This window comes from Grampus griseus (genome assembly GCF_964374135.1).
Source record: "Grampus griseus genome assembly, chromosome: 8".
Taxonomy (NCBI): domain Eukaryota; kingdom Metazoa; phylum Chordata; class Mammalia; order Artiodactyla; family Delphinidae; genus Grampus; species Grampus griseus.
Genome location: NC_139002.1, coordinates 96249586 through 96263947, shown reverse-complemented (window position 1 = coordinate 96263947; position 14362 = coordinate 96249586). Strand labels below are relative to the sequence as shown.

The following is a 14362-nucleotide window of genomic DNA, read 5'->3' as shown; positions in this document are numbered from 1 at the left end:
GCCTGGGGTTAATAGTAACAACTAATACTTCAAGGGTTTTCTTTTTCTTTTTTGCAATTTACAAAAGTATTTTTTCATGAGCAAGGGAAACACAGCGGCACTGAGATAGGAAGAAAAGATACAGGAGAGTTTAGAGGAGAACTGAGGCTGTTTTTATAAGGATGAACTGGGATGGGCTGCAGCTAGACTCCTGGTGCTCTTGCTGGCCAAGAAGCAGCTTACGCAAGCCGGGCTTGCTGGGCGAGTTTATATATCAGTTCCTTTCTCCTCCCTTCCGTTAGTGGAGACAGAAGGTTGGCTGCTGCCCCTGCAGTACCTCACCCCTCCTCCGGCACGTGGCAGGAGGAGGAGCTCCACACCCAGCGCTTCCCTGAGCTGAGCCCAGCTCACATGCAGAGCTGTGTGACCCCCACCACTGGTTGTGGGGAGAGGGACAGGGAGCAGGGCTTGGCAGCAGTGGCAGCAGCAGCAGGAGGGTGACAGCTCTCGCAGGGTAGGGGAGGAGAGGGTTTCCTCCTAGCCCCTCTGAAAGCACAGAGGCCCTGCAGGGATCTCTAGAGCCTCGGGAGCAACATCTAAATGCATGGCCGGGAAACCCAGATAGCCAGGGGAGCCCAGGGAACGCATCTCAGGAACAGAAGTTGTGTCTATGAGGACAGAGATCTGCTGGGAGGGGCGACAGACAGGGCCCACTGAGGTCAGAGGGCAGTTTCTGAGCAGCAGGACAGAAGCAGGAGTGTGTGGGGTGGATGGGACTGGAGCGTGTTAGGAGCAGATCTATGAAGATCCTGAGTGGGGAGCCTCACTGCTTCTGTCCCTTGGGCCTAATAAGCCTCTTTGCACCCAAATCGGGTAAGCTCTTTGAGCTGCTCTACAGGCCCCAACTCTGACCTATTCTCTTCCAGCTTCTAGAAAACGCCATACTTCATGTGCCAGGGGGCCCTATTGCTGAATCTCCCTGAGTTCCACTCAGCAGGGGCCCAAATCACCAACTCCCACAATTGGCAACCTGACCCCTGGGGCCCATCTCTTACTTGTCCAGGTCATAGAGAGTATGAGAGTTCTCAGTCACCACCTCCACACCAGCCTCCTTGGCCATCTTCATGATGGCTGCGTCCCGTTCTTTCCCAAAGGGTTCAGAGTCATATTCAAAGGTCAAGCGGGTCACCCCCCATTCCTGTAGGGAGAGAATCTGTAATGCTCAACACTGTTTGGGGAGAAAGAAGCTGGGCACTCAGCTCTCTCCTGGGAGGGTACAGTAAGTCTAGAGACCTGACAGAATGGGCTGCAGAACAAACTAGGGACAATGACTTGAACTGGAAAACCAAAAATCTGAGATCCACAAGGTTTGAGGAGGGCAGGCCTTTGAGGTGAGGCCAGCAGCCTACGACAGTGGAGCCCGAGGCTAGTGGTCTCTGTGGAATCAGGAGAGAGGTGGGAAGCTCTGTGCACTTGCTGTGTCCTTGTGGTAGGAGAATGCAGCAGGAGGATATAAATACATGCTCCCAGGGGAGCCTCCAATCCCAGAAAGGCACTGACTCAATGGTAAAGATGGCGGGGGACAGGATTGCCATATTCCGCCTGCTTGGCAAGCCTTTCCCAGAGCTCCTCAGGGCCCTGAAAACTTCTGGCCTAGTTTTCTTGGCAGACTTGTGCTGTGTGAAGTGTGTTGATGGTTTCCACAGCAACACTCCTGAGGCCAGTAGGAAACACAGCTAATAGGCTCCAGGTCTCAGAGAGCTGGGAAAGGAGGAGCAGCCCTTAGCCCAGAGGTCAGAGAAATCAGACCAGAGGGGCCACATATTTAAAAAGAAGGGAATTCTTTTCCAAGTCTTTAGTCATGTCTGGTAGAAGTTTCTAGATTTCCTAGCAAAGCTGGGAGAAAGTGGCCCAGTGAAAAGTTGTACAGAAAACCCACAGAAAGCCCTAGAGCATGCAACTAGCTAGAAGGAAACCACATTCCAACCAAAGTCTCTGGTCATGGTCCCTTAAAACTCTGAATCCCCGGGGCAAATGTCCTGGCCGTGCACAGGCCAGCCTGGTCCTGACTCAGCCCTGATGCATGTGAGTCCTGAGCAGGGTTGCTTATCCCTCGTTCAAGGACAGCAGCACTACACACTTACTGAGCACTTACTATGAGCCAAGTACCATGCTTAGCAGTTCATATAGATTACACTGTTAAAGACTCATAACCCTGTGAATAATAATAAAAATATTATTAGATGACACCTTTTCCAAGAAGCCTCCTAGGCCTTCTCCCTCAGTATGATTCTCCTGAACCTTGCCCGTTTTCCATCACAGCAGTTATCACATGGCAGTGAAGCTTCCCATTACTTGCCTGTTTCCTCCATTACAGTGTGAATGCTCACAGCAGAAATCATGCTTATTCTTCATTACCCTAGGACCTAGTATGGGGCCTAGTACACAGTAGAAGCTTAATAACATACAGTGAATGAATGATCTGTATCTCTGGGCTGTTAGCGGGTTGGCCTCTGAGGTGCTGGGAGAGAGGGGACAATGCAGAGGCAGAAGAGAGGCAAATGTGTTTAACGGTGCGGTGGTTAAGAACACAGCCCTGGAGTCAGAGCCTGGGCGCAAATCCTAGACCACCACCCTTAGCTTCCCAAGATACTGTTCCCTCATCTGCAGAATAGGGACAGCAGCGCCCACCTCTGAGGGCCGCTGTGAGGAGTACGTGAATTAATGTATGTGAAGCACTTACCTAGAACAGTGTTTGACTCATGGTCAGCCCTCAATGAACGCTGGCTATTATCAGTACCGTGGCATTTGTGCGGGGACGTAAAGTGAATGATGAAGTGTTTACTAAGCTATGGCCTTGACATTAAGTCTTTGCTCTTGCCTTTTCCCCCAGGAAGAGTAGGGAAGGAAGCTGGGGTGGAGAGAGGCAGAAAAACAACTGTGTGCCACCGAGGATGAGGGGAGAACGTCCTAGAGTCCTCTGTCCATGAGCACTTTCGTCTCTGTTTGGGCCTTAAAAACTGTGTTTTATAAAGGGGTTGGGGGGAAAAGTGGGCTGGCTACCTGGTATAGCAAACAGAGGCCTATATGGTACCTAAATGAAGATTTTATCAATCACTCACAGAGGAAGTAGGGATGTTTCCTCAAAGAAGCTGACTTTTTTTTCCAATAAGCAAAGCAAAGCAAGATGGGGAACGCCCATTGCTCAATAGGAAAGCTCACCCTCAAACTCCTGGCGTAGGATGAGCCCTAATAAATCTTGCTGGCTTGAGCCAAGAAAACATCTAAGGAAGCCAGTGGCATCCGGGGTGGAATAACTTGCCACATCCCATGTCTGGACTGAGATGGGAACTTTCCAACAAGACACTGGATTCACAGAATTTCTCCTTAACGCAGTTTCCATTCTGTTGGCAGCTGACGGGCTGCATTTGCTCCCAACTTCCCTAGCAGCAGTGGTCAGACCGTCCCCGACCATTTCCATGTCCTCAGTCAGAATACTGTCTCGTTCAGTCTGTGGGGAAACCCTGGAGCAGACTCTCACTATCTTCTCTTGGACTTTGCACACTTACCTTGAACAGCCTTGGGAACACGTCAGCCGGCTGTCCCCGGACTACAAACAGGCGGGAGTTCAGTTTCCTTAAACTTGTGTCCAAATCTTCCAGAGACTGAAGTAGGAACCTGCAGAACCCACACAGTCCTTGTTGGTGGTAACACAACAAAGAGTTACTCTTTCCTAACAAAGCAGGGAGAAGCTGGTACATTGTTTATGCCAAACAAGTAGCATGGTTCTACTGCGTTCTGGCTGACGTGTGATATGGTAGAGGATCAGTGCCATCTCCGCTGAAATCCTGCCTTTGTCATTACTAGCTGTGTGACTTTAGGCAGTTACTTAACCTCTTTAGCTTTCCCCCCAACCCCGCCCCTAATCTGTGATATGGAGTTGGTGTTGGTACCTATCTCACAGAATGGTTAAGAAAGCCAAATAATGCACGAAGAACATTTAGCACAGAGCCTGGCATGTAGGAAATCTGCGATATGTGTGAGCTGCTCCTACTCGTGTTGTTCCTCTGTGATTACAGGCAAGTCACTTACCCCCTCTTGGCCTCAGGCCCTGGGGGTAAATATCTTCCCACCACCAGGTGGTTGTGAGAATCAAAAGAGAGGACACACGGGAAAGCCATCTGAAAGACAAGTGCAGTCCCGTGGTATGGAGGCCTGAGGTCCTATTAGCAGAGGAACAAGACTGCAAGAGCCCTGGAAAGTCTCACCTACCCTGGTCCAACAGACTCCCTTGTCTTTCCGCACTCATGCTTTGGGCTGCACGGATGTCTACCGCCACGGTCCCATGGTCCCACAGCCTGGGCTGAGTCCCCAGTTGCCAGGGTTTCATTTGGCAGGTAGCTCATTCTCCAGGCTTCTCCAGGGCTCTGGCCACCAGGTTTTTGTCCCAAGAGGGAGGAGGCACTCCTCTGTAAGATATTCTCCCATGCTTTCGGGGGTGGGAGTTGAGGTGTGGGAGACTCCAGAAACTTAAGAGACCTAGCCTGAGCTGGATCACCATGGGAAAGGGAAAGGAAATTAACACTGCCTGAGAGCCCTCAGTGTTTTATTTATTTACTTCATAGGACCACAAAAATTTATTACCTGTTCAGTTAGGCATAATCGCCTTTCTGAGAAATTCCACCAATACATTTTATGATATGTGTTTTATCTTTAAATTAACATTTTAAACAGATTATGTGTTTCATCTTTAACATTTTAAACAGATTAACTCTTCATGTGGTTCAAAATTCAAGTTACAAAAGGGTACACAGTAAAAAGTCTCCTCCTCCTGCTTCCCCAAGGAATTTAATCCATCCCCCTCTCCAGAGACAACTAATGTTATCAATGTCATTATATGCCTGTTATGCTTTTTAAGTGCGTTTTCTTTTGAATTCTCTCAACACATTTTTTTTTTTTTTTTTTTTTTGCGGTATGCGGGCCTCTCACTGTCGTGGCCTCTCCTGTTGTGGAGCACAGGCTCCGGACGCGCAGGCTCAGCGGCCATGGCTCACGGGCCCAGCCGCTCTGCGGCATGTGGGATCTTCCCGGACCGGGGCATGAACCCGTGTCCCCTGCATCGGCAGGCGGACTCTCAACCACTGCGCCACCAGGGAAGCCCTCTCAACACATTTTGAAGGAAAATACTATCCTGTTTTTATAGATGAGGAAAATGAGATACAGAGAGGAGAATTAATTTGCCAAAGATTACAGTTATTGAGTGACAAAGCTGGGATAACAAACTATCCGACTCTCGGTCAGACTCAAACCATGTTTTCTTCTCTGTGCCGCATTTCTTAAGCCTTTCAGTGGCACATCAAACACTGCTCCAGGGGCTGAGATTCCTGCAGGATCTCATGTGTTTGCGGCAAACACAAACGTGACTCCAGATAATCCACTGACATTCTGCTCTTCTTCCTCAGGAACGATGCCCTGGCAGGTGAGCCGCGTTCATGGACACCTCCTGCTATCTATGCTGGGGTCTCCCACCCAGGCCTGTCAACAACGAGAATCACCGGATTTTATTTTGAGCACAACGAAACCCGGTGGCTCCTATGCAGCACATCACGTTCCCTTGACTATGGGAGGCTTACAGAAGCAGCGACTGTTCCCAGGCTGCCAACTGGAACCAGTCCCTGCTGCCACCTCTGACGTCGACAACCTGACACTGCCAGGCGGAGAATGCCACAGACCCACATTCCAGCACGAGCTGAGTCCTGGGCTCAGCCCGAAGCATCAGGCTAGCTCAGGAGCAGGCAGAGACTCCCCAAGGGGTTGCGATGGGAGACTGACAGGCTGAATGCTGCTTTATGCAAAGCCAAAGCTCCACCTCTGCGAATTCCTGTTTCTGAAACACTGTCACCCTCAGAAAAGGAAAGCTGAGACAGAGTGACGCACTTGCACTTGCTCTGGCCTCCTCCCAGGCCTCACCCTCTTCTCAGGAGGAAAAGACGAGAGACCAGTGTAAACTGCCTCTGTGCCACTTGAAACCTGGGCCCTGCCAGGCAGAATGCCTAGGGATAACTGGTGACTTAGATTCTGCAAGCCCAGGACAGAGGGTCCTGCGGCTCCCAGGAATGTCCCTGCCATGCACTTTGGGGGTCTCAGCCTTCATAGTCCACCACGCCGCCCAGGACTTTGATTTGAAGCTACAAATAGGACTGGCATGCACATGAAAGCTAGGTTCCAGCTGCCTTCTGTAGACTTTATTTCTAGACCTCATTTATTAAAAGGAGAGATTCCTTGCAGCATCTCTGTAGTACAGATAACCTTGTGAGAACCCTTTTCTTCTTTGACAAGAGAAGTCTATAGCCGAGGCAGTGAGCGGAAGGCACGACTCTGGACTCAGCAACCAAAGGATAATAACAGTAACAGCAACAACTAATATTTAATGAGCATTTACAATGAACCAAGTACTATCCTACTTGTTTTACATATATCACCTCCTTTAATTCTCATTTTACAGATGAGGGAAACTCAGGTACAGAGAGATTAAGTAATTTGCGTAACATCATTCACTTAACAGGTGGCCAGAATTCAAACCCGGACAGTGTGGTTTGGCGTCTTTATTCTTAACCACCAGGCTCCACTGCCTCTCAACCAGGACTTACCCCCTGAGCACCGAGGCTGTGCTGCCAGGGACTCAGCCATCAGAGAGCACCACAGCTCTACTCGTAGGCCAACACCTTTGCTACCAAATCCTTGCTCCTCCGGGGATCAACAGCTGTGAATCACCCAGAAGCTTGCTTAAATGCAGGATCTCAGGCTCCATCCCAGACCTCCAGAAACCGAATCCGCATTTTAGCAAGATCCCCTGGTGACTCCTTTGCACATCAAAGGTTCAGAAGCACTGTCCCAGAAAACTGAATTTTACTTCTAGCTTCTATTTACAAGTTGCCTTTCTTTGCTTCTAGTTTGTTTTCACTGAACTTCCTCTCTTTGAGAGCCTGGTTTCTGCCTCCCCTTTGGCCCTCTAGAAATGCTGTTACTTACTTCCAACTCCCCCGCTCCCCAGTCAAGCCCTGCAGGGCTCCTCCAGGAAGGGAGGCCTCAGGATGGCCCCCAGGAGCCCCAGCCTCCAGGCAGACAGAGAAAGAGTAGCCACCGCTAGGGCACCACCTGTGAGGACTGCCAAGAAGGAACAGGGGGCAGCGGAGCAGTGCTTGCCCTGGGCAAAAGCTCACTGGGGCCAGCGGGCGCATTCTTTCACCAGAGAGACCCTTGGGCCTTTGTGCTCCCCTAGAGCCCTCCTCTCCACATGGCCAGTTTCTCTTTACTCCAATGAGGGGGGACTCTAAAGAAAACTGGCCTGGGCATTGGAGGTGGCAGTGTTCGGGCAGGCAGCTAACCCTTGGCAGCTCCAAGCTGAGCTCACATGGCTGAAATTCAGAGCGCACCGTCCTGGGTGAGAGTTCAAGCTCACCCTTTGGATTAGACAACATGTGCAGCTTACTTGCATTATGTAAGTGCTCTGGAGCCAGAAGCAGACAGAACTGGAAGAAATCAAATTGGGATTTCAAAAAATACTAAAAGGACTCAGTAATTCAGGGACTCCACGGAACTAGCCCTTTAAAATAAAAGACACGTAGATCTTTCAGGGAAGGACTTCTCGAGAGAAGGCAGATTCTGTGTTGAGAAATATTTTGCTTGTTATTAATAGGAAGAGGGAAAATGATAGTGAACTCTCTTTTTGGGTCTAGATCGCCCTTGACCAAGTTTCTCTGCTTCAAGCCAAGGTTAACTGTAATGATGGTATCATTGGCCAGCCCAGACTGGCTACATAGGCTATTAATATAAATTAATTTCTCCTAAGTAATTAAGAGCGCTTTAAGCCCCATGGAAAAGGATAACCCAAACCCACAATCCATAGCAGGGATTGATCTCTACGTATCACTTGGCTAAAACTATGTTTATTCTTTCCTAATTTCAAAGAGAAAGATGAATGTGAAAGTTTTCATCCCTTTTAGGCAAATGGAAACATTTCCTCAGCAGCAGAACAATACAGTGACTCTTGGGTACCAGTGTGAACAACTCAGAGAAACTCAAATTTCCCTGCCTGTAGACCTTCTTGCTGACCAAGTTCCAGGGAAGAACCACCCAACTTGGACAGTCCACCAGTGTTTAGCTCCCGGCGTTGGGAAGAGAGACACACTTGTTCTCACCAGGCATGCTGGGGAGTTCCCAGGTCATCTCATTCACTAGTTCTGAGTGATTTGGGCTGATATTTTATTTCTACCAACTCCTGCCCCCAAGTTCCTGAATACAGGTGTAGCACAGAGCCAAGGAGAAAATGACATAAATAAAGGGTGAGGTGAATTGTTGCCAACACCCATCTGGGTTGCAGTAGGGAGAGAAAGGTAATGAAAAACTGCAAGGGCCATTTTTAAATCTAGAAGGGGCTCACATCCCCTTCTTTTTTTTTATGGTTCTCACTACAGTACTTCCTTCTAGACGCAGTAAATTTGGGGAAGGTGGGGCTGGGGAAAATGGCAAAGGGTTTAGCTAACTAGTGCTTGGCAGAAAAAAGTCCTGAGGCTCAAATGCTACAATTAGCCTATAAACGTCCCACTACCACCAAGGCAAGGAGCATGCAAGCCCTTCTCCTATGCTAATAAATGTACATGTTCTTGGTTGCCTTTCTCTGTCCACTTTTACTCTTAGGAAGGGCCATTCATGGTTATTTTAATCTGATTTATCTGCTGAAAAACGCTGTGTGGGAGTCAGTGTAGGAAGTGCAGGAGGATAACAGAGATACAGATTTTGGTTCCCCCCACCTCTTGCAGATGGCCCAGGGCCCACTCTTCTGAGGGAGGCTCCTCAGAGGCAGCAACTGAAATATTTACAGAGCTAGAATGTTACGCTGCAGCACAATTCTCCCAGGTCACTTCCAGATCCAGAAACAGCCACTGGAAGATTACACATATTGTAGTTACACAGAGGTACAGCTGGCTCCATCACTCCCCCAACACCCAACCGAGTGCATAAAACAGCCTGCAGTTCTGCCCTCGCTCTGAACCTGGGAGCAAAGAACATGGCGGGGGTGGTACGAATGTGTCTGTGCCCAGCTCCAGGAGCAGTTATCGTATTTGATCTGTTTTGTGTGATTTCACCTCTTTCTTCTGATGCCAAAACAAATCAGACTTCTTGCCAATGCACTGCAATACATATCCCAAGCTGCCGGGCTCAGGTCTGGGGTTCTCTAGTCCAGTGCTTCTCTGGCTTTGCTGCACACCACACCTTTAAAGACCCTAATGCCCACATCATAACCCAGAACAATAAAATCAGAATTGGGAGAGAAGGGGGCCCAGACATCTTTTAAAGATCCTTAAATGATTCCCATGTGCAGCAAGGTTAAGAACCACTGCTCTAGTCTGTCCCCCTTCTTTATTTACTTCATGGCATTAGTTCTACTAAATTAAGGTTGTTTACTTGTCTTGCGCCGTGCAAATGTAGGTTCCAGGAGCTCTGGACACCACATCTGCTTGTTCACTGCTATTTCCCTAGCAGCACCTAGCAGTGTGCCTGGCAGATATTAGGCACTCATTAAATAATTGCTCAATTAACATCTGCATTCCTACACAGTCTCTGACTTCAGGATTTGACACAGGCATCTGAACTGCCACATTCCTTTTCTCTCTCACTCACTCAAAAGCACAATCACAAGAGGGTGACCCACAAAACTCCTAGTTTCTAGCGAATCTGAGTTTAATCAGCAACAGAGTTTTTGTTGTTGATCTGTAATTTCCACTACCACAAAGGAGTAGGTAGTCCATGCAATGTCCTCCAAAACCCCCAAAAAGGAGAAACTCCGTGACAACGCAGCAAGCAAGCAGTCTGGATTCTATTACCTCTGCTCTGACTGGCACACTGCCACTGGGAGAGGGGCAAAGTCTCAGGCTTAGTCCATGCTAGGGATGGCCGGTCATTTGAGGATGTTTGTCAAACCCAACCTCCTATCTATAGAAACTGAAGCAGAGGCAGAGCAATACAGCAGCTGAAAATTGTGTAGGCAGGCTCTCCACAGGACTATCTTTAGTTGTTCTCTCAATATAAATGGGTCAGGAGGGGGGCACTTAATAGATCCACTGCTAGGGGCATTCACTCTCCTAGCAGGGCACACACACCTTGGTGAGGAAAGAATGGTGGAGAGCCAGCATATCCTGGGAATAACCCTGCCTCTCGAGCAACAAGGTCACAAGCAAACATGCTCCAAAACGATGCAAACAAACCAAAGGACTACCGAGGGGCGTGTTAAAGAGAGATGGGGACACAAGGTCTCAGAACTCCTTGGTTTTAAACACTCGTTAAAGAGAAAAGCCATCAACTGCCTATCTGTTAATCTTCTCCCATGATCCTGTCCACTCCATCTCCTGGGAATCATCAAAGAGGGACCCTTGATATCACAGCTTTCCTGGTCCCTAATCTTAGTACATCAGTTGATAAACATCTAATCTATAATGGCTCAACCGTCCTTTAAAAAACAATCTCATGAGAAGAGGAGGAAGGGACACTTTGGTTCCTTTTTTTTTTTTTTTTTTCCTCTAGCAAGCCCATAGCTGCTGAGGGAATTCTCCAAAATGGATTAAGTACTGCTCTCTGCTCTCCAGCTCCGGACACAAAGTGCCTCTAAGTGAACATGCCCTTGAGGCCTTTATCTATAATGAAGGGGAGACGGCACTTGCCCTATCTAATGCTAAGCCAGGGTCTCTAGACGCCTCCAGAAACAGAATGATCTTGGTGGAGGGAAGGCAGGATGGTTGAAAAAATGGATTCAGACAAACCACAGGCTTACAGATGACCTTCAGGAGCACAGCAATGCGCTCTTTACTTGAAGAATGCAGGCATCTGCCATGCTATCAATTCAGAAACCTATCCCTGCCCTCACACCACAATAGTTCCTGTCCTCCCCCTTCCCCCGCCCCCAGTACACCCCTAAGAGTCTTAGACAAGGAGTCCCTGTTCTGCCTCTCACTGGCTGCAACTCCTTGAGCACGTCAACTTTGTGCCTCTAGGGCTCAAGAGTCTCATCTGTACAATGGGGATCATGATCTGTCCCACAGGAATGTCGTGAGGACCAAAGAGGGTAACACGCAGTGCGAGCGCGCGGTGTCAGAAGCTGAGCCCTGGTCCACCCAGGCTATTACTACGGGGACTAATTGCTTCCCTCTTCCCGACTTCTCCCCTCTGGAGACTCGGCTCCGTCCCCCTGACCCACCTCCTTCAGGCCGGGGTCTTTCGGCAGAGGGGACTGGGGCCAGAGCCTCCCTTTCCGAGGATGGGTGCCCCAGAGGCAAGGCTGCGTCCCCCGGGCCCGCGAACCCGCCCCGGGCCCCCTCACCTCCATCGGTTGATCCCGACTGAGGAGGAGGCCGCGAACCAAGGGTCGAGGATGTAAACGCAGCGCATACAGTGCGCCCCACGCACGGCCGCCTGCAGCGCCGGGTTATCATGGAGCCGCAGCCCCTTGCGGAACCAGTGCACTGAGGAAGCGCCTTCCGCGCGGGCCGCTGGCGCCGGGACCGCCATTGCCGAGGTAGCCACAGCCGCCGCCATCACCGCCCTGACTGCTCTGGCCACCGCTGCTCCGCCCCCATAGACACCGCGGGCTCCGCCCCCAGCCCGCCCAGTGACCTATGACACTTCCGTTCCTCTCTGGGTCCCCGCCCCCGGGACCTGGATCCCATCTTCTATTGGCTGGGCGCCTCTCGCCCGGCGATTGGCTCTGAGGCGCCCAGTCTGACCCCGTCCCCTCACGTTCCCACCATGTGTGGGCTCGCTGGGGAGGAGCCGGAGGGCTAGGCGGGTGACGGAGGCTGGCGCTCCCCAGAGAGGTCTGGGCTTGGACCGAGTCCGGAGGTACTGTGGATCCCAGGCTTGCCGCTGGAAGCTGTGTAGGCTGGCGGGGTTGCTGTGACTCCAGAAAGTGAATTACACGACGAACAACCGGCCGTCCTACATATTCATCGTCATCAATATCATCATCATCTACCTCACTCTATATACATCATTAAAACATTCTACTGCAGCCGCCATTTATTGAGTGCATTATATATGCCAAGCAACATGATAATACCCTTACATTGACTGTGCCATTTACTACTCAGTTCAGCCCAGTTGCATTCATTCAACGAACCCTAGTGAAAGAGCTGTTCTTATTCTCGTTTTACGGACAAAAGAACCTGAGGCTGCCGCAGGGTGAGTGACTTGCTCAGTATCATAACGCTAATAAAAGGATTCTACCCCGATTATTGTGAATCCGAAGCTTCTGCTTTTACCTACAAAGCTATACTTGCGTCTGCGGTGAGCAACGTGGCATTTACAAGCGGTAGAGTTCAAAGAGTGGGGAGAAGTGCCCTGATGTGCAGCAGTAGAAGGTTTGGGAGTAGGGGCTGGAAATGTAGAGGACGTGGGTTGAGATAGTAATTATGCCATCAGATGAGTTTTGCTTTTACTTCTATGTTGAGTAGACTCAGTGGTACCACTGTATGCAAAGCACTGAACTGGAGTCTGTGTGGGATTCAGAGATGTGGAGGACACTCCCCATTCCTCCCAGGGGAGCCAGGTGGCGCCCTCTTCTCCTTCTGGAGTCTAGCACAGGGCTTGCTGATTGACAGAATGAGTGAATGACAGGAGAAGCATGTCTTCTCCACAGTGAAGTGTTGATGATGGTCTAAGCTACCCTAGTCAGACTGGAGCTCTGGGGGTTATCAAATGAAGAGTCTATCTCAGTTTGTCCCTAGGTTGTGCCCATGCTCAGAACCCTTCCTGAACTTGGGAATGAGCAGTGAGGAATTTAGCAATATAGCTAGCAATTTAGTGGTGTTGATTGGCACAACTCTTAAACCAGTGTTGTTGCAATCCTAGGGTCTCTCATTGCCAGGGCTTTGTACAAACTGTTCCCTCAAACCTGGATCACAGGCCACACTCCACCCCCTTTCTGACTCCACTTTGTCCTGTGTCACTGCTCAGTGTAGATATCACTTGCCATCTGGTCCCAGCCTACCTAGTGACCCATCTCGTTCTGTGCTTCTTATCACTGGCCTTAGTACATGGTACGGGAATTTCTTACTTGTCTGTCTGCCTCATTAGCCTATAAATTACTGGAGGGCAAGGAATGTGGCTCACTTACAGCTGTATTTCCAGGGTCTAGCTCAGTGTTTGGCACTTTATGCTTGAGGATTATTTAGTAAAAGTTGGACAGGGACTAGAATCTCAGGTTGCCAGGAACCTTAATGGTCTATCCCAGTCTGGACCCTGTCATCATTTTTGAATCCCCTCTCCAAATGCTTGCTGAACGAAGAGATGCCACCTCTCATTACTTTTCTTTTTTTAAAAAACATTTATTTATTTAAATTGAGGTATAGTTGATCATTTCTTTTGAGATTTTGTGTTCCTCTCTCCTACCCCCCATTTTTTAAAAAATAAATTTATTTATTTATTTGTTTGTTTTTTTTGGCTGTGTTGGGTCTTTGTTGCTGTGCAAGGGCTTTCTCTAGTTGCGGTGCGCGGGCTTCTCATTGCGGTGGCTTCTCCTTCTTGCGGAGCACAGGCTCTCGGCACACGGGCTGCAGTAGTTGTGGCACGTGGCTGCAGCAGTTGTGGCACGCGGGCTCAGTAGTTGTGGCACGCAGGCTCAGTAGTTGTGGCTCGTGGGCTCTAGAGAGCAGGCTCAGTAGTTGTGGCACACAGGCTTTGTTGCTCCGCGGCAGGTGGATCTTCCCAGACCAGGGCTCGAACCCACGTCCCCTGCATTGGCAAGTGGATTCTTAACCACTGCGCCACCATGGAAGTCCCCTTCTCCCCTTTTTTCTCCACAAGGTTGATGCTCTACTAGGAATGGAACAGAGAGTGGAAGGAGATCGTTCTTCCCTATAGCCTCAAAGATGGGTATTCTTCTCTTTTTCTCCTCTGAACTCCCACGATGCTTTCTCTATAGACCATGAGCTACATGAGGGCAGGGACTGTGTTTATCTTGCTCATCAGTGTATTCCCAGAACCTGGTTTGGTACCTGACATGTAGTAGGTGCTCAATAAATAGTTGCTGAGTGATTGTCATTTATCTCTTTCTATTTTTTTTGGTTGACATGTCTTGCAAGTTTATTTTAAACTATAGGTTCCTCTTCGTTCTCTCTTTTTTTCTCTTGGCAATTTATTTGTTGAGGAAATAGGGTCATTTTCCCTGCAGAGAGCCCCACATTCTGGGTTGTTCTCATTCATTGCGTCTCTGAGAATCATTTAACATACCAATCTCTAATCCTATACTTCCTGTTAATTGGGAGTTAGCTCCAGAGCTTCATAAGAATTCAGGATTTTTTTTTTTTTGGACAAGGATACCTTACAAATG

General features: G+C 49.3%; 1 protein-coding gene across 2 annotated transcripts in view; it reads right to left on the bottom strand.

Annotated features, from left to right (window-relative positions):
* The window catches only part of CRY2 (cryptochrome circadian regulator 2), a gene marked incomplete at its 5' end in the record, with an annotated part of 33616 nt that extends 22045 nt beyond the window's left edge, over nucleotides 1-11571 (bottom strand). The window contains 3 exons of one of the 2 annotated variants that reach the window (XM_082661049.1): nucleotides 1035-1177; nucleotides 3549-3657; nucleotides 11357-11571. In XM_082661049.1, the coding sequence (XP_082517175.1) occupies nucleotides 1035-1177; nucleotides 3549-3657; nucleotides 11357-11571 (467 nt within the window). Of the gene's footprint in view, nucleotides 1-1034; nucleotides 1178-3548; nucleotides 3658-7011; nucleotides 7423-11356 lie in introns of those variants that run through there. The other variant, XM_082661050.1, reaches the window with a different exon arrangement.
* Between the last annotated feature and the right edge of the window lie 2791 nt (nucleotides 11572-14362).